This window comes from Salvelinus sp. IW2-2015, linkage group LG2 (genome assembly GCF_002910315.2).
Source record: "Salvelinus sp. IW2-2015 linkage group LG2, ASM291031v2, whole genome shotgun sequence".
NCBI lineage: Eukaryota > Metazoa > Chordata > Actinopteri > Salmoniformes > Salmonidae > Salvelinus > Salvelinus sp. IW2-2015.
Window position 1 is genome coordinate 33,798,098 of NC_036839.1, and position 22,473 is coordinate 33,820,570.

The 22,473-nt window shown below is 40.1% G+C and overlaps 2 protein-coding genes across 2 annotated transcripts; both read right to left on the minus strand.

Annotated features, from left to right (window-relative positions):
• Window positions 1–4,974: 4,974 nt before the first annotated feature.
• On the minus strand, window positions 4,975–7,335 carry LOC111971570 (zona pellucida-like domain-containing protein 1). Its single transcript, XM_023998415.2, has one exon. It carries the CDS (start codon window positions 7,317–7,319, stop codon window positions 6,126–6,128), a length of 1,194 nt encoding a protein of 397 aa, XP_023854183.2. The 5' UTR covers window positions 7,320–7,335; the 3' UTR covers window positions 4,975–6,125.
• A 12,704-nt stretch (window positions 7,336–20,039) lies between these two features.
• On the minus strand, window positions 20,040–22,037 carry LOC111971579 (zona pellucida-like domain-containing protein 1). Its single transcript, XM_023998424.2, has one exon. The coding sequence runs from the start codon at window positions 21,997–21,999 to the stop codon at window positions 20,806–20,808; it is 1,194 nt and encodes a 397-aa protein (XP_023854192.2). The 5' UTR covers window positions 22,000–22,037; the 3' UTR covers window positions 20,040–20,805.
• Window positions 22,038–22,473: the final 436 nt, after the last annotated feature.

Here is a 22,473-nt window from a genome sequence, read left to right on the forward strand (position 1 = left end):
AAAATAGACAAAGCATAGCAATGGAAAGACCCAGTTTCTTGTGATTTCAGACCATATTTCAGATTTTCTAAGCGTTTTTTCAGCGAAAACACAATAAATCGATAAGTTAGCATACCACATGAACAAACGTTACCAGAGCATCGTTCAGCAAAGAGCGCTATAACGTACACCGCCAAATATATTAATTTTTTCACTAACCTTCTCAGAATTCTTCCGATGACACTCTCTGTAACATATTTTACAATACATATAACGTTTGTTCGAAAAGGTGCATATTTAGCCATACAAAACCGTGGTTACACATAAAATACTGGAAATCAGCCTCAATATGTTTGACGTCATCTATCAGAGTGATCTAGTTTAATTGAAAGCTAATCATATACTTGACTAAAAAATACAGGGTTGACGCAATCGAAAGACAAATTAGTTCTTAATGCAACCGCGGATTTACATTTTTAAAATTATCCTTACTTTTCAATACAGGGTTGGCCAAGTGAAGCTATACCAAACAAAATGGCGAATTATGCGTTTAAAATATTTCGACAGAAACACGGTTTATCATATTAAATATTGCTTACTTTGAGCTGTTCTTCCATCAATATTCTTGGGCAATGTATCTTTTCTATGTTATAACGTCTTTTGTCGATAGATGTCCTCTGTCCTTCGAAATGTCCAACCAACGACGACTCCCTAAAACGTGTGTCCAAACTTTCAGACCGCACCAAGAAATTCCTCAAAATCGCACTAAACGGATATAATTGATATAAACGGCTCAAATTAACTACATTATGATGTTTTTAACAATATAACGACTGAAAACATGACCGAGAAAATATTGCTGGTTAGAAAACGATTTGGAACGAGGCAGGTCCGATGGCCTTCGCTGAGGCGCACGTTGAGAAAGAGGGTGCTGTACATTTTTGCATTTATAATGGTCTGTGAACGTCCCATCGACTTCATTGAAAACGTGATGACGTACAGACACCCAGAGGAAGACGTGGCAGTGTCGGTTCCTTCATAGCATTCACTGTGGCCTTATAAACAGACCCCAGATCAGAGGTAAAAATTTCTGAAATTGAACCCTGTCATGAAAAGTGCTGTAGAAATTGTTCTGTACCACTCAGAGACAAAATTCCAACTTCTATAGAAACTAGAAGGTGTTTTCTATCCAATAATAACAATAATATGCATATTGTACGATCAAGAATTTAGCACGAGGCAGTTTATTTGGAGACAAATATGCTAATGCGGAAACAGCACCCCCTATAGTTGCAAGAAGTTAAGTGTGTGCCTTGATTCTAAATAAATCATGATGTCACCAGCAAAGCACCCCCACATATGCAGAGATCATCCGTTCACCTACTCTGCGTCTCACAAAGACACTGCGGTTGGAACCAAAAATCAAAAATTTGTACTCATCAGACCAAAGATCAGATTTCCACCTGTCTAATGTTCATTGCCCGTGTTTCTTGGCCCAAGCAAGTCTCTTCTTCTCATTGGTGTCCTTTAGTAGTGGTTTCTTTGCAGCAATTCGACCATGAAGGCCTGATTCACGCAGTCTTCTCTGAACAGTTGATGTTGAGATGTGTCTGTTACTTGAACTCTGTGAACCATTTATTTGGGCTGCAATTTCTGAGTAACTCTAATGAACTTATCCTCTGCAGAAGAGGTAACACTTGGTCTCCCTTTCCTGTGGCGGTCCTCATGAGAGCCAGCTTCATTGAGGGTTTTTGCGACTGCACTTGAAGAAACTTTCAAAGTTCTTGACTGAGCTTCATGTCTTAAAGTAATGATGGACTGTAATTTCTCTTAGCTTTTTTGAGCTGTTCTTGACATAATATGGACTTGGTCTTTTACCAAATAGGGCTATCTTCTGTATACCCAACCTTGTTATAACACAACTGATTGGCTCAAACGCATTAAGAAGGAAAGAAATTCCACACAAATTAACTTTTAACAAGGCACACCTGTTAATTGAAATGCATTCCAGGTGACTACCTCATGAAGCTGGTTGAGAGAATGAAAAGAGTGTGCAAAGCTGACAACAAGGCAAAGGGTGGTTACTTTAAGAATCTCAAATATAAAATATATTTTGATTTGTTTAACACTTTTTTGGTTACTACATGATGTGTTATTCCATATGTGTTGTTTCATAGTTTTGATGTCTTCACTATTATTCTACAATTTAGAAAATAGTAAAAATAATGAAAAACCCTTGAATTAGTAGGTGTATCCAAACTTTTGACTTTTACTGTATATATTCCTTCATTCCATTATTTTACTTCTAGGCTGTGTGTATTGTATGTTGTTGTGAATTGTTAGATATTACTGCGCTGTTGGAGCTAGACACACAAGCATTTCGCTACACCCGCAATAGCATCTGCTAAACATTTGTATGTGACAAATAACATTTGATTTGATTTGATCAAATAAATAAACATCAGTAAAATTTGATGTTTGAATGGGATGTAATTTGTGTCTTAAAAACACCTCATACTGTATCAGCAAGTTGACCTCTGTTATGTTATGAGTGTGGACATATTGTTGATTGATGTTAAAGTTAGAATCCTTAGTCACTACATTCATTTGTGAACTTATAAAATAATATTACCAATGTAGGATCTTAATTTGAGCCAATTTTCTAAAGCAGGAAAATAATCACGCAGCAACAGGAAATAGCTAGGGCCATCTACTTTAAGTGCTGCATGTCTTCCCAGTAGCCTAGTTGGTGTGTGAACTGCTGACTGCTCATAACTTTCAACCTCAGCTAGGCAATTAGCAATTAGTGTTAGTACTTCAGTCTACCCTGGTTTCTCAGCAGCAGCTGTGCCAGTGGAGGTCTCGTCGGCAAAACTAAGACGGTCTTGTTCTTGGAGGAAGGCTCCACACCACTCTTACCTAGTTCTTTTCTGATTATCTCATTTTGCTCTTTTGTAGCTTTTGCAACTATGTGTGTTTTACAGACGCAACCCATGTGGAATTCCAGGTCTCTGGCAGTGTTCAGAACTGCCAATCTGTGGTTAAGAACGCCAAGTTCATTTCAGCCTATGCTGCCTATCAGTCCCTTGACTTTTTCTATGCTGTCACTTGTCCACTCAAGGTTAATATTGTCATCTATTGCCTGCCAGTGGAGAGTTCCTCAATGAGCTTGATACCTCAATAAGCTCATTTCCTGATTTTCACTCACCGCTCTTTGTACTTGGCAACTTCAACCTCCCGAGTCCTGCCTTCGATTCATTTCTTTCCAATTCTCTTTTCCCGTGACTCGTTTGACCTCACCCTTTCCCAAGCCCCTCCAACTCACAAGGCAGGCAATACACTTGACCTCATCTTCACTAGAGGCTGTCCGCCTACTAATCTCACTGCTTACCCCCCCAGCTCTCTGATCCCCACTTTGTGTCCTTTTCTGTCTCCCTTTCCTCCAAGCTTAGCAACTCAGCCTCTACCCAGATGGTCATGGGCTGTTTCAACCTCTCTCTTTAGATGAAATCCTGTGATTAGTGAGGTCTGGCTGTCCTCTTGACCCCATTCCCTCTCCCCACCATCTCTGTAGACCTTCTCCCATTCCTCACTTCCCTCATAAACTCATCCCTGACCACTGGCTGTGTCCCCTCTGACTTTACTCCCCTCAAGAAACCTACACTCAACTCATGTGACATCAAACTACAGACCTGTATCCCTTTTCTTTCCAAAAAATGGTGGAACCAGCTTCCCCCTGAAGCTAGGACAGCAGAATACCTGCCCGTCTTCTGAAAGCACCGGAAACCCTACCTCCTCAAAGATCATCTTAAATAATCCCCCTCAGCTGCCCCCCCCCCCTAACCACAAACTTTCCTGAACCAACACTTGCGCTTGACCCACCCCCTTTTCTAGCTCTGACTTTGATAACTACTTTACTGAGGAAAAGTGTACCTACTATACGTAAGTACACTTTTCCTCAGTATGATGTGGTTGTCCCACCTAGCTATCATAAGATGAATGCATTAAAGTTGCTCTGGATAAGGGAATCTGCTAAATGACCATGTGAATTATTAATTTGTTCACGCTTTAGTTGCTGAGAATTTTCCTGTTTAATTTCCACTTAATGTGCCTTAACAAATGTATCAACCCCCTACAAAAAATGTACATTCATTATAATTCACATTTCCTGTTGCTGCACGGTTATTTCCTTTTGCTGCACGGCAGGGTAGCCTAGTGGTTAGAGTGTTGGACTAGTAACCGAAAGGTTGCAAGATTGAATCCCCGAGCTGACAAGGTAAACATCTGTCTTTCTGCGCCTGAACAAGGCAGTTAACCCACTGTTTCTAGGCCGTCATTGAAAATAAGAATTTATTCTTAACTGACTTGCCTAGTTAAATAAAGGTAAAATACATTTTTCCTGCTTTAGCAAATTGGGTCAATTTAAGATCCTATGTAAAATTATAATTCATGGACATTTGTTGTAGGGGTTGACACATTTTTGGGAAATCTGACATTTTAAATTGGAAATTACAAACTTTTGAAGCCTTTTTTAAACTTTGAATACACTACAAATTTGCGTTTCCTGCAGTGCAGGAAAATTCTCAGCAACAGAGTGATCAAATCAAGATCTTACATCTGTATATGCCCATTGATTCTTGAAGATATAACTTAGAAATGCCTTTAGTTCAACTGTCATACCCCACCAGAACCACAATATAAGTTTGTGTTACTCCAATGCTTGTGAACAATGCAAACGTAAACAAACATTATAGCCTCAAAACTAGGATACAACTAAAATTGTGATATCATGGATGGTCAATCCTTGCATCCATAGCTCTATGAATTTTAAAGTGGTTACGTTTCATCCAGGCTCATCCCTCAGATTTTCACCAAAACGGAGGAGGGGTGTACTCTTTGTTATTGTTTCAACTGCAGATTCTAGCTTTAAAGGTGATGTCTCAATCTTTACTTAATAGAAATGTGTCAATGAATATCAATTCTGGACGCAGGTGATGTTGATAAAGATGTGGAGGTGGTAATGTTTTATTAGCATAAAGCAATAAGATACATTTAAAACATAATACCTAAAGGTTGATTTTCAAATGTGTTCTTTTTTGTGACAAACAGATACAATTCATTTCAGTATGATAAATTTAGTAGAATGRTTTTCTGTTAAAAAATGATAATTGTACATGCTCCTCCATTCTCATGCTCTTATCAAGGGATTAAAGCACTAGGGCTACACTACCTGCATATGACTTGCTACTCATGCTAAGCCTTTAAAAGTCTCTTATCATAAACTTTCTAAAATATGCATTTTTCATTCTTTAGTAACAACAAGATCTTGCTATTGCCAAATGTAAACAAATGTGAAAACGTTATGATAAGCTGAGATCAGTCCTCTGGCACAGTAGTGAGATCAGCAGGTGGACACACTATTTAAAGTGGTTCAGTCTCCTGTAGAAGATGGCTGCCATAATAATAACAATGATGCAGGCGAAGGCCAGGATACACACTGCCACCCCAAGACCTGTAGAAGTGTCTGAGTTCTTGCTGGCAGTCTGCTGTTCTTTTAATGCCACAATGCTCTCTGCTCTGATGGTGATAGGAGGGGAACTGATGGTTTTGGACTCTGTTGCTGCATCTTCGGTAGCAGGAACAACACTCCTTCTCCTCCTGTTGTTACATTGCATGAACGTATGTATGCATTTGCAAAACTAAAGCACTAATAAACGAGCTAAGCATGTGATAAACTGTCAAAGTCCCTTCACATCAACTTTTCCAAATTATACATTTTATCCCTAAATGTTTTAAGTACACTGTAAAAAAAATATCCTGATGTTTTTGCTAGTTACCTGTAAGTTACTGTAAAAAAAGGTACAGTATGGTACAGTAAATTCCAAAGAAACTTTGGTTTAAAAGTACATTACTGTAAACTGACTGCCAGTAAGTTACTATAAAAACAACAGGATTTATTTACAGTGTATGTACACAAAATAATTGCTGATGTCTGGCAGATTTTATTCTAAAGTACATCTACAAAACAAAGTTTCTGCTCTTGGCCAAAAGTAAACAAATCTGAATAAGTCAGTCCTCCACCGGAGTTGTGAGACAAGCAGACGGAAGCACTACTGTGAGCTGGTGTAAGCAGAGCAGTCTCCCCTTTAATGGTTGAGCCTCTTGTAGAAGACCGCTGCTATCACAATGGCGATGATGCAGGCGAAGGCCAGGAAGCCCACTGTCACCGCAAGACCTGAAGTGGAGTTAGAGTTGTTGCTGCCCATGAGTTGTTCTTTTGAAGCTACAATGCTCTCTGCTTTAGTGGTAATGGGAGGGGAGGTGAGGGTTTTGTACTCTGTCACTCCATCTTCGGTAGCAGGAACAACACCCCTTCTCCTCCTGCTGTTACATTGCATGAAGCTACTGCAGCTGCTCTTCTCACAGAGACGGGTGATGCAGTGGAGGAAGTAGGTGGACACGGTCTCATTCTGCTGCTCGATGAAGCGGAAGGCCGGGAAGGAGAAGCGGGCATTATGACTATTCCCGTTCTCATGCATGGTGGTCATCTGTTCCTTGTTGCAAGGGACAAACAGGTTGAAGAAAGTGGAGTTAGTGGGTAGAGGAGAAATGGAGGCGTAGCATCGGTCCAGGAGCACATTGTACTGGGTGGTCAGGTTGGTGGCCTTGACTTGCGCATAGACTTTGGTTCTCAGCTCAAGACCCAGTTTCGGAATGACCATGGGAGTAGTGTAGTTGACATCACTGAAGAGTTCAAGTCTCAAAGTGCTGATGAAACTACCATTATTGTCCTTCACTGCAATGGAGGATGCTGACACATCAATTAGGGTGTTGTTGATCAGGTACTCTAGGGGATAGGCACAGGAGTAAAAATACTTCAACTCAGTGTTGTAAGTGACTGTCCCTGTGGTGGGATCATATGATCGGACCACACCGCTGATGTTGACTGTCTGGATGTTGGAGAAGTCAGAAAATATCCCTGTGCCTGGAGCGCTGGTTGTCCTGAAGAGGCTGCCACAAGAATTGGTCGTGTTGAKGGKKAATTCAAACCTCAMGACCGGTGGAGTCACAYTTYKATCCACGGTTCCCTTGCAGGCTGGGTCATTCATGATGCTGTTGAGGATAAGCAGGGACTCGTTGTAGCCAGTGTAAATGGCAGGGCAGATGAGGATAGCCAGGCCAATAGATTTTGTGCCGCAAGTTACTGAGATATCAGTGTATGCTGGGCGTCTTAAATTCAATCCACAGTCACTTAATTGTAGTTGACTGCTCTTTGCGACCATCATCGCCAAAACGAAAAAGCTGAGAAGCTGCATTTTTGCATTCCTTGCGGTGTTCATATCTTGACTGGGACTTTAAAATGTGTCCTTTGTTGGCTTGTTTCCAGCTTTTTGATTCTATTGAGATGTATGGAGTTGCTTTTATAGCCAGGTCTCCTTCTTGGGATTGGACAGAAACAAGGTCAATGTCGCTCTACCTATTCAAACATTTCCATTGTGTTGAGGGTGCCACGCACCATACCTAAAGGCAATTCATGAAACCCAACACACCTTTTAGTTCAGAAATGAAGCAGAGACAATGGCCTGTTTCTTTTGTGAATGTTCTTAAAAAATAGGTTCCCTTGGCCTGCTAATATGATGTTTCAAGGAGTAAGTGTTGAATCCTTTGTAAACGCAACCTTTGACGGCCTCGTTTTGACTCCCAACAATACCCTGTTGGCCTTTCACATGACCCAAATGTGGTCATAAGAGAGCACGCGATGGCCCAGAATATCATTCAACTATAATTATGATTTGACAAAGGAAAGGTCAACTGCTTTGTTTGTAAGATCATTTACAGTTATTATTGTCTTGACTCTGAGCACAATACTTAACTCGCATGTGAACGCTGAGCAAAGGTCAATGGAAGCAATGGGGGCAACCTTTTGGGCCCCCCCAAAAAAGAATCCCCGTGGAACGTATGTTCTCTAGGTCTACTTTCCATCGCTGTTCTAATTACCTTCTGCTTTACAAAATGCCCAACCCATCCTCTGCTTATAGAGCCATGTTTTGTTATGCCGTGTTACAGAAGTAGAGCTCTCTTCTTTTCTTTTCTTTCTCATTATATTTTTTAACAATATCACTTTGTGTGATTTTAAAATGTGCATTATAAATAATAAAAACTGAGGTGAGCAAAGCCTTTGATAGAATATCAAATGTTGTACAGTAGATACAGCAGATCCCCCTAATTGTATGGGACACTTTTAAATGTGCCTTTAGGGGCCATGCAATTCAAAGAATCCATATTAAGAAAGGAAATAGAGGGACTAACAGTACAGATAGATAGCAATAAAAACAGTACCATAGAGCCACAGAATATGTTAGAGGAAAAACAAAAAGAAATGGAGGAACTTCTTCAAGAAAGAACAAGTGTAATATATTATACAAAAATTAAGGAAACTGGATGGATGGAGTACAAACCTGTACTCCTTGTTCACCCACGACTGTGTGGCCATGCACGCCTCCAACTCAATCATCAAGTTTGCGGACGACACTACAGTGGTAGGCTTGATTACCAACAACGACGAGACGGCCTACAGGGAGGTGAGGGCCCTCGGAGTGTGGTGTCAGGAAAATAACCTCACACTCAACGTCAACAAAACAAAGGAGATGATTGTGGACTTCAGGAAACAGCAGAGGGAGCACCCCCCTATCCACATCGACGGGACAGTAGTAGAAGTAGTAAGTTTTAAGTTCCTCGCGTACACATCACGGACAAACTGAATTGGTCCACCCACACAGACAGCGTTGTGAAGAAGGCGCAGCAGCTCAGGAGGCTGAAGAAATTCGGCTTGTCACCAAAAGCACTCACAAACTTCACAGATGCACAATCGAGAGCATCCTGTCGGGCTGTATCACCGCCTGGTACGGCAACTGCTCCGCCCACAACCGTAAGGCTCTCCAGAGGTAGTGAGGTCTGCACAACGCATCACCGGGGGCAAACTACCTGCCCTCCAGGACACCTACACCACCCGATGTCACAGGAAGGCCATAAAGATCATCAAGGACAACAACCACCCGAGCCACTGCCTGTTCACCCCGCTATCATCCAGAAGGCGAGGTCAGTACAGTGCATCAAAGCAGGGACCGAGAGACTGAAAAACAGCTTCTCTATCTCAAGGCCATCAGACTGTTAAACAGCCCACAAATAACATTTAGTGCGGTGCTGCCAACATACTGACTCAACTCCAGCCCATTTAATAATGGGAATTGATGGAAATTTATGTAAAAATGTATCACTAGCCACCTTAAACAATGCCACTTAATATAATGTTACATACCTACATTAACTCATTCATAGTATATGTATATACTGTACTCTTATATCATCTACTGCATCTTGCCATCTTTATGTAATACATGTATCACTAGCCACTTTAAACTATGCCACTTTATGTTTATATACCCTACATTACTCATCTCATATGTATATACTGTACTCCTATACCATCACTGATCTTGCTATGCCATTCGTTACCATCACTCATTCATATATCTTTATGTACATATTCTTTATCCCTTTCACTTGTGTGTATAAGGTAGTAGTTGTGGAATTGTTAGGTTAGATTACTCGTTGGTTATTACTGCATAGTCGGAACAAAAGCACAAGCATTTCACTACACTCGCATTACATCTGCTAACAATGTGTGTGACAAATAACATTTGCTTTGATTTGATTTGGAACATTGGGAAAAATGCACTTTTCAATCTTAGAAAGTGTTAAACAAATCAAAATATATTTTAGATTTTAGATTCTTTAAAGTAGCCACCCTTTTCCTTGATGACAGCTTTGCACACTCTTGGCATTCTCTCAACCAGCTTCACCTGGAATGCTTTCCAGTCTTTAAGGAGTTCCAGATATGAATTGGGTTGAAGTTGGGAGACTGTGGAGGTCAGGTCATCTGATGCAGCACTCCATCACTCTACTTCTTGGTCAAATAGCCCTTCCTCGGCCTGGAGTGTGTTGGGTCATTGTCCTGTTGAAAAACAAATGGAGTCCCACTAAGTGCAAACCAGACGGGATGGCGATATTGCTGCAGAATCTAAATAAATCACTGACAGTGTCACCAGCAAAGCACCCCACACTATCACACCCTCCTCCAATGCTCACGGTGGGAACCACACATGCAGAGATCATTTGTTCACCTACTCTGCATCTCACATAGACACGGCGGTTGGAACCAAAATATTATCTATTAAATTATTGGTACTCGTTCAAAACTAATGCAGGGACAGATTTCCACCTGTCTAATGTCCATTGCTTGTGTTTCTTGGCCCAAGCAAGTCTCTTCTTATTATTGGTGTCCTTTAGTAGTGGTTTCTTTGCAGCAATTCAACCATGAAACCCTGATTCATGCAGTCTCCTCTGAACTGTTGATGTTGAGATGTGTCTTTTACTTGAACTCTGTGAAGCATTTATTTGGGCAGCAATTTCTGAGTCTGGTAACTCTTATGAACTTAGCCTCTGCAGCAGAGGTAACTCTGGGTCTTCCTTTCCTGTGGCGGTCCTCTAACCACTAGGCTCATGACAGTTTCATCATAGCGCTTGATGGTTCTTGTGACTGCACTTGAAGAAACGTTCAATGTTCTTGATATGTTCCGTATTGACCGACCTTCATGTCTAAAAGTAATGATGGACTGTCATTTCTCTTTGCTTATTTGAGCTGTTCTTGCCATAATATGGACTATCTTCTGTATACCACCCCTACCTTGTCACAACACAACTGGTTGGCTCAAGCGCATTAAGAAGGAAAGAAATTCCACAAATGAACTTTTAACAAGGCACACCTGTTAATTGAAATTCATTCCAGGTGACTACCTCTTGAAGCTGGTTGAGGAAATGTCAAGAGTCAGCAAAGCTGTCATCAAAGCAAAGGGTGGCTACTTTGAAGAATATCAAATATAAAATATATGTTGATTTGTTTAACGCTTTTTTGGGTACTACATGATTCCACATGTGTTGTTTCATAGTTTTGACTTCTTCACTATTATTCTACAATGTAGAAAATAGTCAAAATAAAGAAAAACCTTGGAATGAGTAGGTGTATCCAAACTTTTGACTGGTACTGTATATTATATATTTGGAAAGCCGTAGTCAATCAATTAACAAGATAATAATTGTCTTATCAAAAATATTGATATTTAATTTATAATCTGTGGATACTATGAGATTAGAAAAGTTCAGAATTCATGTAAGACATCACAGCACAGTTGAAAAATATATGGCACAAGAAAATCAAGAAAGGGTGGTCCATGGGATGGGCTACGGAGATAGGTGGGATGGGCTACGGAGATAGGTGGGATGGGCTACGAAGATAGGTAGGATGGGCTACGGAGATAGGTGGGATGGGCTACGGAGATAGGTGGGATGGGCTACGGAGATAGGTGGGATGGGCTACGGAGATAGGTGGGATGGGCTAAGTGAGATAGGTGGGATGGGGCTACGGGAGATAGTGGGTGGCTACGGAGTCTAGGTGGGATGGGCTACGGAGATAGGTGGGATGGGCTACGGAGATAGGTGGGATGGGCTACGGAGATAGGTGGGATGGGCTACGGAGATAGGTGGGATGGGCTGAGATAGAGTGACTGAGGGCTGGGATTTAAAGATCATGATCTGTAATAGTTAGGACCAAAAACACATACATACATATATCATGTATTCTGGATATGTCTGAGTACCGTTTTATGTGTCATGTAATACTGTATATAGAAGTACCATGTATGTGAAATGTATTAATAATGTACATGTAGCAAAATACTTGTATAAATTTTTTTTTTAAAACAAAGTTAATTTTGTCCACCAAAGAGAGAGGGTGGGCCAATAATCCAAACAATATTATGAACACCTCTTCTTTCCAGGACATATACTGACCATGTGAATCCAGCTGAAAGCTTTGATCCCTTATAGATGTCACTTGTTAAATGCACTTCAGTGTAGATTAAAAAATATATATATATTTCACCTTTATTTAACCAGGTAGGCCAGTTGAGAACAAGTTCTCATTTACAACTGCGACCTGGCCAAGATAAAGCAAAGCAGTGCGACTAAAACAACAACACAGAGTTACACATAAACAAACGTACAGTCAATAACACAACAGAAAAATAAATGTACAGTGTGTGCAAATGTAGAAGAGTAGGGAGGTAAGGCAATAAATAGGCCATAGAGGCAAAATAATTACAATTGAGCATTAACACTGGAGTGATAGATGTGCAGATGATGATGTGCAAGTAGAGATACTGGAGTGCAAAAGAGCAAGAAGATAAATAACAATATGGGGATGAGGTAGTTGGGTGTGCTATTTACAGATTGGCTGTGTACAGGTACAGTGATCGGTAAGCTGCTCTGACAGTTGATGAAGATTAAGGGGAGCAGGTTAAAGAAGGATTTTTAAGCCTTGAAACAATTGAGACATGGATTGTGTATGTGTGCCATTCAGAGGATGAATGTGCAAGACAAAAGATTTAACTGCCTTTGAATGAGGTGGTTTGTGTCAAGAACTGCAACGCTGCTGGGTTTTTCACGCTCAACAATTTCCTGTGTGTATCAAGAATGGTCCACCACCCAAAAGACATCCAGCCAACTTGACACAACTGAGGGAAGCATTGGAGTCGACATGGGCTAGCATCCCTGTGGAACGCTTTCAACACCTTGTAGTCCAAGCCCTGACGAATTGAGGCTGGTCTGAGGGCAAAACAGGGGGTGCAACTCAATAGTAGGAAGGTGTTTTTAATGTTTTGTACATTTTGAATGCCTTTGGAAATAATTTATTCAAGTATTGGGGTGGCAGGTAGCCTAGTGGTTAGAGTGTTGGGCCAATAACCAAGAGGTTGCTGGATTGAATCCCAGAGCTGAAAAGGTAAAAAAAATATATATCTGCCAACACAAGGCACTTATCCCACTGTTCCCCGGTAGGCTGTCATTGTAAATAAGAATTTATTCTTAACTGACTTGCCTTGTTAAATAAAATTAATCAGACCCCTTGAATTTTTCCATATTTTGTTACATCACAGCCTTATTCTAAAATTGATTAAATAGTTTTTTTCCTCATAAATATACACACACAAGACCCCATAATGACAAAGCAAAAATGTTTTTTGAAATTGTTGCTAATTTATTAAAAATAAACTGAAATATCACATTTACGTAAGTATTCAAACCCCTTACTCAGAACTTTGTTGAAGCACATTTGGCAGCAATTTCAGCATCAATTCTTCTTGAGTATGATGCTACAAGCTTGGCACACCTGTATTTGGGGTGTTTCTCCCATTCTTCTCTGCAGATCCTCTCAAGTGCTGTGAGGTTGGATGGGCTGCGTCGCTGCACAGCTATTTTCAGGTCTCTCTAGAGATTTTCGATCGAGTTCAAGTCCAGGCTCTGGCTGGGCACTCAAGGACATTCAGAGACTTGTCCTGAAGCCACTCCTGCATTGTCTTGGCTGTGTGCTTAGGGTCATTGTTCTGTTAGAAGATTAACCTTCGCCCCAGTCTGAGATCCTGAGCACTTTTGGAGCAGGTTTTCATCAAGGATCTCTCTGTACTTTGCTCCGTTCATCTTTGCCTCAATCCTGACAAGTCTCCCACTCCCTGCCACTGAACAAAATCCCTACAGCATGATGCTGCCTCCACCATGCTTCACCGTAGGGATGGTGCCAGGTTTCCTCCAGATGTGACGCTTGGCATTTAGGCCAAAGAGTTCAATCTTGGTTTCATCAGAGCAGAGAATCTTGTTTCTCGTAGTCTAAGAGTCTTTAGGTGCCTTTTGGCAAACTCCAAGCGGGCTGTTATACGCCTTTTACTGAGGAGTGGCTTCTGTCTGGCCACTCTACCATAAAGGCCTGATTGGTGCTGCAGAGATGGTTGTCCTTCTGGAAGGTTTTCCCATCTCCACAGAGGAACTCTAGAGATCTGTCAGAGTGACCTTTAGGTTCTTGATCACCTCCCTGACCAAGGTCCTTCTCCCCCAATTGCTCAGTTTGGCTGTTCGGCCAGCTCTAGGAAGAGTCTTGGTGGTTACAAACTTCTTCCATATAAGAATGATGGAGGCCGCTGTGTTCTTGGGGACCTTCACTGCTAAAGACATTTTTTGGTACCATTCCCCAGATCTGTGCATCAACACAATCCTGTCTCGGAGCTCTACGGACAATTCCTTTGTCCTCATGGCTTGGTTTTTGCTCTGACATGCACTGTCAACTGTGGGACATTACATAGAAAAGGTGTGTGCCTTTCCAAATCATGTCCAATCAATTGAATTTACCACAGGTGAACGCCAATCAAGTTGTAGAAACATTTTTAGGATGATCAATGGAAGTAGGATGCACCTGAGCTCAATTTATAGTCTCATTGCAAAGGGTCTGAATATTTATGTAAATAAGGTATTTCTGTTTTTAATTTCCAGTAAGTTTGCAAACATTTCTCCCAAAAATGTTTTGCTTCGTCATTATGGAGTATTGTGTGTAGATTGCTGAGGATTAAAAAAAAGATCTATTTTAGAATAAGGCTGTAATGTAACAAAATGTGGAAAAAGTCAAGGGGTCTGAATACTTTCCCAAGGCACCGTATATTATCATTGACCTTTTTGTTTGATAGCTGTTACTTTGTATTCTAAATTCTGATGTAATTTATACTGTATAGTTGTTTGTGTGCTGGTTATTGGTTAGGGGTCCTTTTTAAAATAGATTTCCATCTCCATGGGACTACTGTACATGGATGAATAAAGATGAACATGTTGTCAGAGATGTAGTTACATAAGACCTAAGAACTGATAAATAATCGTTGTAAAGTCCTCATGGTTACAGTTAGTAATTGTTAGGGTATCATCTAGGACTGAAAGTATTAAAAAAGCGCTCCTTGATTACCTTGATATGGAAAATGTATAGATTCGATTTGTCATCTTTCCATAGGCCATTGTTTTTCTCCATTTCTGAAGACTCAGAGTGTGTTGGTTTCATCAATATCCCTAGTGGCACCCTCTACACAATGGAATTGTTTCAATACACAGAGCGGCTTTGACCTTGTTTATGTCTAATCCCAAGAAGCCCTGTCTGTAGAAATATGTCTCTACATCCCAATAGAATCATAGAATCTAAAAGCAGGACACATTGTAGTGTCCCAGTCAAGATATGAACACAGCACGGAATGCGAAAATACATCTCCTTAGCGTTTTTCTTTAGGCCATGATGGTCGCAAAGAGCAGTCAACTAGAATAAGTGCTGTTCTTTTGATGCAGAGAGCATTGTGGCATTAAAAGAACAGCAGACTGCCAGCAACAACAGACGCTTCTACAAGTCTTCGTGTCGCAGTGTGTATCCTGGCCTTCACCTGCATCATCGTCATTTTTACGGCAGCCGTCTGCAGGAGACTCGACCATTAAAGCACCACTCACAGAAGCCTGGGCGACACCATTCCTTTAAATAGAGACTCAACCATTAAAGCACCACTTATAAAAGCCCGGGCGACACCGTTCCATTAAACAGAGAGTCAGCTCGTTTCAATACTCTGGTGGACTGGTCTTCTTCATTGTTTTTCTTCTTTCATTTTGTTTACCTTTGGCCAGAGAGAGAGTCATGTTAAGTAGTTTTAGGAATAGGAACAGAAAACAAAAGGAAAATAACAGGAACATTGTTATATGTAGGATTGTAATGTAGGATAACAACAATGCTTCAACAGATCTTGAGAATATGTAGAACATAAAAACATACAATGTTTAAAACATTTTCATCCCATCAAACTAAACTGATAACCCTGAATTGTGTGTTTATTTCACAACATTTGAACAATTGAAATTGAACTCACTGTACCCTTCAATGTATTATTTTTGTAATTTATTGTTCTTTGTCTCACTAATTCATGTTAATAAAACACCAGCAGATCTATATTGAAATGACCTGTATTGTGAATTTGTTTTCATTAGCACATTCATAAACATAGGACAAACGCCCTTTAAATGTCCAATGAAGCTGTTTTTATCTCAAAATCATATATTTTCTGGGTCACAATTATGTACCTTACTGTGATTGTTTTCAATTAAAATTGTATCATTATTTTTATGGATATATACAAAGAAATGTCAATAGAAAAACAGGTCAAACTAAATGAAATGCAGCTACTTTGCTGTTATTCTAGCTGCATGGTTTGACGTGACTGTGTTAGCCGTGGTTGGCTAGCTAGCAAGGGACAAGAGCGTTGCCAGCCAGCATGGCAATGGAACATTTAGAACGAACGACTGGGTCACGTCCACAGATACAGAGCAAAAAGACTTCACGACTGGGTCTCATCTCTGGCAACCTCACCGATTGAATGAAAGGACATCTTTTCTCAACCAATCAAAATCATGAATCAGCATCATTTTTATGGATATATACAAAGAAATGTCAATAGAAAAACAGGTCAAATGGCATGAAATGTAGCTAGTTTGCTGTCTTACCATCCTCAGTTTGAAGGGACTGCGTTTGCTGTGTAGTTGGCTAGCTCCTATGAACAGTGTCCTGACGAGAGAGCACGTTTTATATTCCAGGCAAAATTGCCACCATTAGCTCATTGTTATGGATGTATCCCAAACAGCTTAAACAAACGCAAATGCAGCTGCTTTGCTGTTATTCTAGCTGCACTGTTTGACCTGACTATGTAAGCCAGCAAGGCAACTGAACATTTAGAACGAACAACTGGGTCACGTTCATAGACATAGAACAAAAACACGTAACAACTGGGTCGCGTCTCTGGCAACCTAACCGATAGAATGAACGGCCAGCAGGCTTGGCTAGCAACCATAGATGTGTCAGGACTAGGCCTATATTTTAGTTGAGGGATGAAATAGTAGTCTATGAATAGATTTATAACGTTTTTTATTTAATTAGTAATGTCCTCATACCTATGACCGCAGCACAGCCGTGCTAAAAAAGTAGTTTAGCATGCCCTCTCTTGTACAACTACTTTATAAACTCATTTACCATCTGGTGATGTCACCAGGCAGGCCAAAAGTCCATCCCACCAAAACAGGCAGAAATATCAGGTGATCTTTTCAAACAGCTCTTACACCAAAAAGGCATTATGATAATTTTCACAATTTCATAGTATTATTCCCACCTCGTGTGGAAATAAATATAAACACAGGAATATCTCGTTTTTGACTGCACTGGGCCTTTAAATTCAGTAAAACATTTAAAAGTCAGAAAGATAACTATACTTAGACTTGGGGAAATGTTTGCCTGACATGTAATACTTCACTTATCCAACACATGTAGTTCAATGTGAGCTGAATTAAAATAATGTTGTGTGAACTAATGCTGACCCTTAGCTTTGCAAAAACTTAAAATATTGTGTTGCCAAGAGCTGATAGACATATTTCCATTAATCAATTAATGGATAAGAGCATCTGCTAAATGTATTATTGTATTATTTATTAAATGTAAGTCTTATAAATTTGACTAGCTTTGGCAGTTAGTTGATTTATCTCTTGGGATTGTTGTACCAGTTTATGTAGTCTGTAATTAATCACATTGAAGTTGCTCCTACACACTATTAGGTCCAATTCTTGGATCATGAATTACAAAAACCATAAAAATACATATTTTTTTGTATACTTTAAATGTGTAATGTTTTTGTGGATTAGTTATTCATATCACACATCATAATCATAGTTATATGGTTACACATTCCCACCCCCATATGCACACACACACACCTGAAACAACTTGTAACAAATGTAATGTATTTGTATTTATTAAGCATCACCATTAGCTGCTGCCTCGGCAGCTAAATCTCGCCGCCATTGGATTCTGGAGCAGTGGAAACACGTTTTTGGAGTGATCAACCCTGTTTCACCATCTGGCAGTCTGACGGAAAATCTGGGTTAGGTGGATGCCAGGATAACGCTACCTGCCCCAATGCATAGTGCCATCTGTAAAGTTTGGTTCGGTATAATGGTCTGGGGCTCTTTTTTCATGTTTCGGGCTAGGCCCCTTAGTTCCTGTGAAGGTAAATCTTAACGCTACAGCATACAATGACATTCTAGATGATTCAGTGCTTCCAACTTTGTGGCAACAGTTTGGGGAAGGCCCTTTCCTGTTTCAGCATGACAATTCCCCCATGCAAAAAGTGAGGTCCATACAGAAATGGTTTGTCGAGATCGGTGTGGAAGAACTTGACTGGCCTCCATAGAGCCCTGACCTTAACCCCATCGGACACCTTTGGGATGAATTGGAATGCCGACTGCGAGCCAGGCCTAATCGACTAGCATTAGTGCCAGACCTCACTAATGCTCTTGTGGCTGAATGGAAGCAAGTCCCCGCAGCAATGTTCCAACATCTAGTTGAAAGCCTTCCCAGAAGAGTGGAGGCTGTTGTTACAGCAAAGGGGCCGACCAACTCCATGTTAATGCCCATGATTTTGGAATAAGATGTTCGACAAGCAGGTGTCCACATACTTTTGGGTGTGTCTGTGCCTGTGTGTGTGTCTCTCTTCACAGTCCCTGCTGTTCCATAAGGTGTATTTTATTTTGTACTTTTTTTTTATTCTACTGCTTGCATCAGTTACCTGATGTGGAATGGAGTTCCATGTAGTCATGGCTCTATGTTGCCTCCCATAGTCTGTTCTGTACTTGGGGAATGTGAAGAGAAATCTGGTGACATGTCTTGTGGGGTATGCATGGGTGTCTGAGCTGTGTGCTAGTAGTTTAATCAACAGCTCAGTGCATTCAGCATGTCAGTAATAAGTTACATTTAATAACAAAATTTCATCAAATTATTAAACAAATTAGCAATGTAGCAATTTAGCGGCAGCTCAATTGGGCATTTGAGCAAATTCTTACAAACAATTTTAAATGAAATGAAACATATGGATTTTGTTTGGCATATTTGATCATCTCAACCAATGAAATTTAGCAAAATGTTCATGTGGTTTTCATTATGAGAATCCTGTATTTTTTTAAACAGACATTCAAAGATGGTTGAAAACCAGGAAGTGAACATTAGCAAAACCAAACCTCATTAATCACACATTATCAGTACAAATGTAAAATGTTGTTGACCTTTAAAACATAATTTTGGAATTATTAAATTAATAAAATGTTGTTGCGTTATAATTTTAGGCATTCTTGAATAATATGCTTTAGCATGTGGATGAGTTGCCCATGAAAGGAATTCCATTTAATTGAAGTTAGCTATAATGGACAATTAATAAATATTGTTCTGGGATTTTTTTGTCTGTGCAAATAGAAACATATTTTTATATTCATATCAGTATTTACTGTCTGCCTGTTATCTTCAATCTGTTTCACAATATTACTCAGTACATGTCATTTTACAGTTATTATGAGCATATAAACAGTAAACACATGCATTTATATATATTAGAATATTCATAATTTGACACACAAATGTATCATATTTTATTCATATTTGATATCAGTCCTCCATTATAAGTAACTGAAGCAGACATAATGTTAATTAATGTATATATATTTTTATTATTTAAAAAGTCTATGCAAATTCTAATACAAAATTAGTTTACCCTAATTGGGCAACTCAACTGGCTAGTTGAGATGTTTGTGATGCATTATCTATCAAATTATAGCACCCACCTGGTCTAGTCTACTCTTGTGATCTTTGCCAGTGTGGCTAATACTCACATTTTGCCTACTTCTGTGGTGATTTAAGGACAATGCAGTCACTTATAATATTTTCTGCAGTACAGTACATGTGGGTAAATGACATAAATGAATCCATGTAGTTTGTTGCCCTGGATGTATTATGTTGGTGTTAGAAGTGGGCTAGAGGGCCTTAAATTTGGAATGTATTGTCTACTCTAAACAATACAGATGTCTGATGGATATTTACTTTAAACTATGTATATCATTTTAATTAATACATAAAATACCCATTGTGAGCAAGATGACCTCTGTTATGTTATGAGTGTGGACATATTGTGGATTGACATGAGAAATTATGTCTTAATGTTAAATTCATAGGAATGTGGTAGTGAATACAAATTCTGGACTCAGGCCATTTTGATATAGATCGGCAGGTGGCAATATTTTTATTAGGATAAAGAAGTTAGATCAATTGAATAAATAACAAAAACAATACTTTGAAGGGTACTGTTAGTTCACTTTAGAAATACTCCACACAAAGTCTGGTCTCTGAATACATTTTAACATTTTGTGACAAACAGACAATTAATTTCAGGATTATACTTTTCTGAGATGGCATTGTTCTAAAATCCTTAAAACACCTTGTTCTCCAGATCTTATCAAGGGATTTATGCATTCTGTTATCCTATCTACATACTACTAGTTTGTTTCTTTAACCTTTTTTAATTATAAAGCGCATGTATGCATTTGCAAAACTAAAGCACTAATAAACGAGCTAAGCATGTGATAAACTGTCAAAGTCCCTTCACATCAACTTTTCCAAATTATACATTTTATCCCTAAATGTTTTAAGTACACTGTAAAAAAAATATCCTGATGTTTTTGCTAGTTAACTGTAAGTTACTGTAAAAAAAGGTACAGTATGGTACAGTAAATTCCAAAGAAACTTTGGTTTAAAAGTACATTACTGTAAACTGACTGCCAGTAAGTTACTATAAAAACAACAGGATTTATTTACAGTGCATGTACACAAAATAATTGCTGATGTCTGGCAGATTATTCTAAAGTACATCTACAAAACAAAGTTTCTGCTCTTGGCCAAAAGTAAACAAATCTGAATAAGTCAGTCCTCCACCGGAGTTGTGAGACAAGCAGACGGAAGCACTACTGTGAGCTGGTGTAAGCAGAGCAGTCTCCCCTTTAATGGTTGAGCCTCTTGTAGAAGACCGCTGCTATCACAATGGCGATGATGCAGGCGAAGGCCAGGAAGCCCACTGTCACCGCAAGACCTGAAGTGGAGTTAGAGTTGTTGCTGCCCATGAGTTGTTCTTTTGAAGCTACAATGCTCTCTGCTTTAGTGGTAATGGGAGGGGAGGTGAGGGTTTTGTACTCTGTCACTCCATCTTCGGTAGCAGGAACAACACCCCTTCTCCTCCTGCTGTTACATTGCATGAAGCTACTGCAGCTGCTCTTCTCACAGAGACGGGTGATGCAGTGGAGGAAGTAGGTGGACACGGTCTCATTCTGCTGCTCGATGAAGCGGAAGGCCGGGAAGGAGAAGCGGGCATTATGACTATTCCCGTTCTCATGCATGGTGGTCATCTGTTCCTTGTTGCAAGGGACAAACAGGTTGAAGAAAGTGGAGTTAGTGGGTAGAGGAGAAATGGAGGCGTAGCATCGGTCCAGGAGCACATTGTACTGGGTGGTCAGGTTGGTGGCCTTGACTTGCGCATAGACTTTGGTTCTCAGCTCAAGACCCAGTTTCGGAATGACCATGGGAGTAGTGTAGTTGACATCACTGAAGAGTTCAAGTCTCAAAGTGCTGATGAAACTACCATTATTGTCCTTCACTGCAATGGAGGATGCTGACACATCAATTAGGGTGTTGTTGATCAGGTACTCTAGGGGATAGGCACAGGAGTAAAAATACTTCAACTCAGTGTTGTAAGTGACTGTCCCTGTGGTGGGATCATATGATCGGACCACACCGCTGATGTTGACTGTCTGGATGTTGGAGAAGTCAGAAAATATCCCTGTGCCTGGAGCGCTGGTTGTCCTGAAGAGGCTGCCACAAGAATTGGTCGTGTTGAKGGKKAATTCAAACCTCAMGACCGGTGGAGTCACAYTTYKATCCACGGTTCCCTTGCAGGCTGGGTCATTCATGATGYTGTTGAGGATAAGCAGGGACTCGTTGTAGCCAGTGTAAATGGCAGGGCAGATGAGGATAGCCAGACCAATAGATTTGGTGCCGCAAGTTACTGAGATATCAGTGTATGCTGGGCGTCTTAAATTCAATCCACAGTCACTTAATTGTAGTTGACTGCTCTTTGCGACCATCATCGCCAAAACGAAAAAGCTGAGAAGCTGCATTTTTGCATTCCTTGCTGTGTTCATATCTTGACTGGGACATTAAAATGTGTCCTTTGCTGTTTGTCTCCTGCTTTATGAGATGTATGGAGTTGCTTTTATAGCCATGCAGGTCTTCTTGGGATTGGAGAGAAACAAGGTCAAAGCCGCTCTGTGTATTGAAATAATTGCATTGTTTTGATGGTTACACCTTGTGGCAATTCATGAAACACAAGACACCTTAAGTCTTCAGAAATCAAACAGACAATGGCCTAGTTCCTTTGTGGCTTTGCTTTAACAGATAGGTTCCCTTGACATGCTAATATGATATTTCATGAAGTAAGCGACGAAACTCAAACAATACTTTGATGGCCAAATTTGTTTTTGTCTCAACAATACCCTTCTGACCTTTACATTCTTATGACGCAAATGTGCTCATACAGTACGAGATCACAATGCACTGACCTACAGGATTATTTCATCAATGTTCATGTACAGTGCCTTCAGAACCAGGTCAGCTGG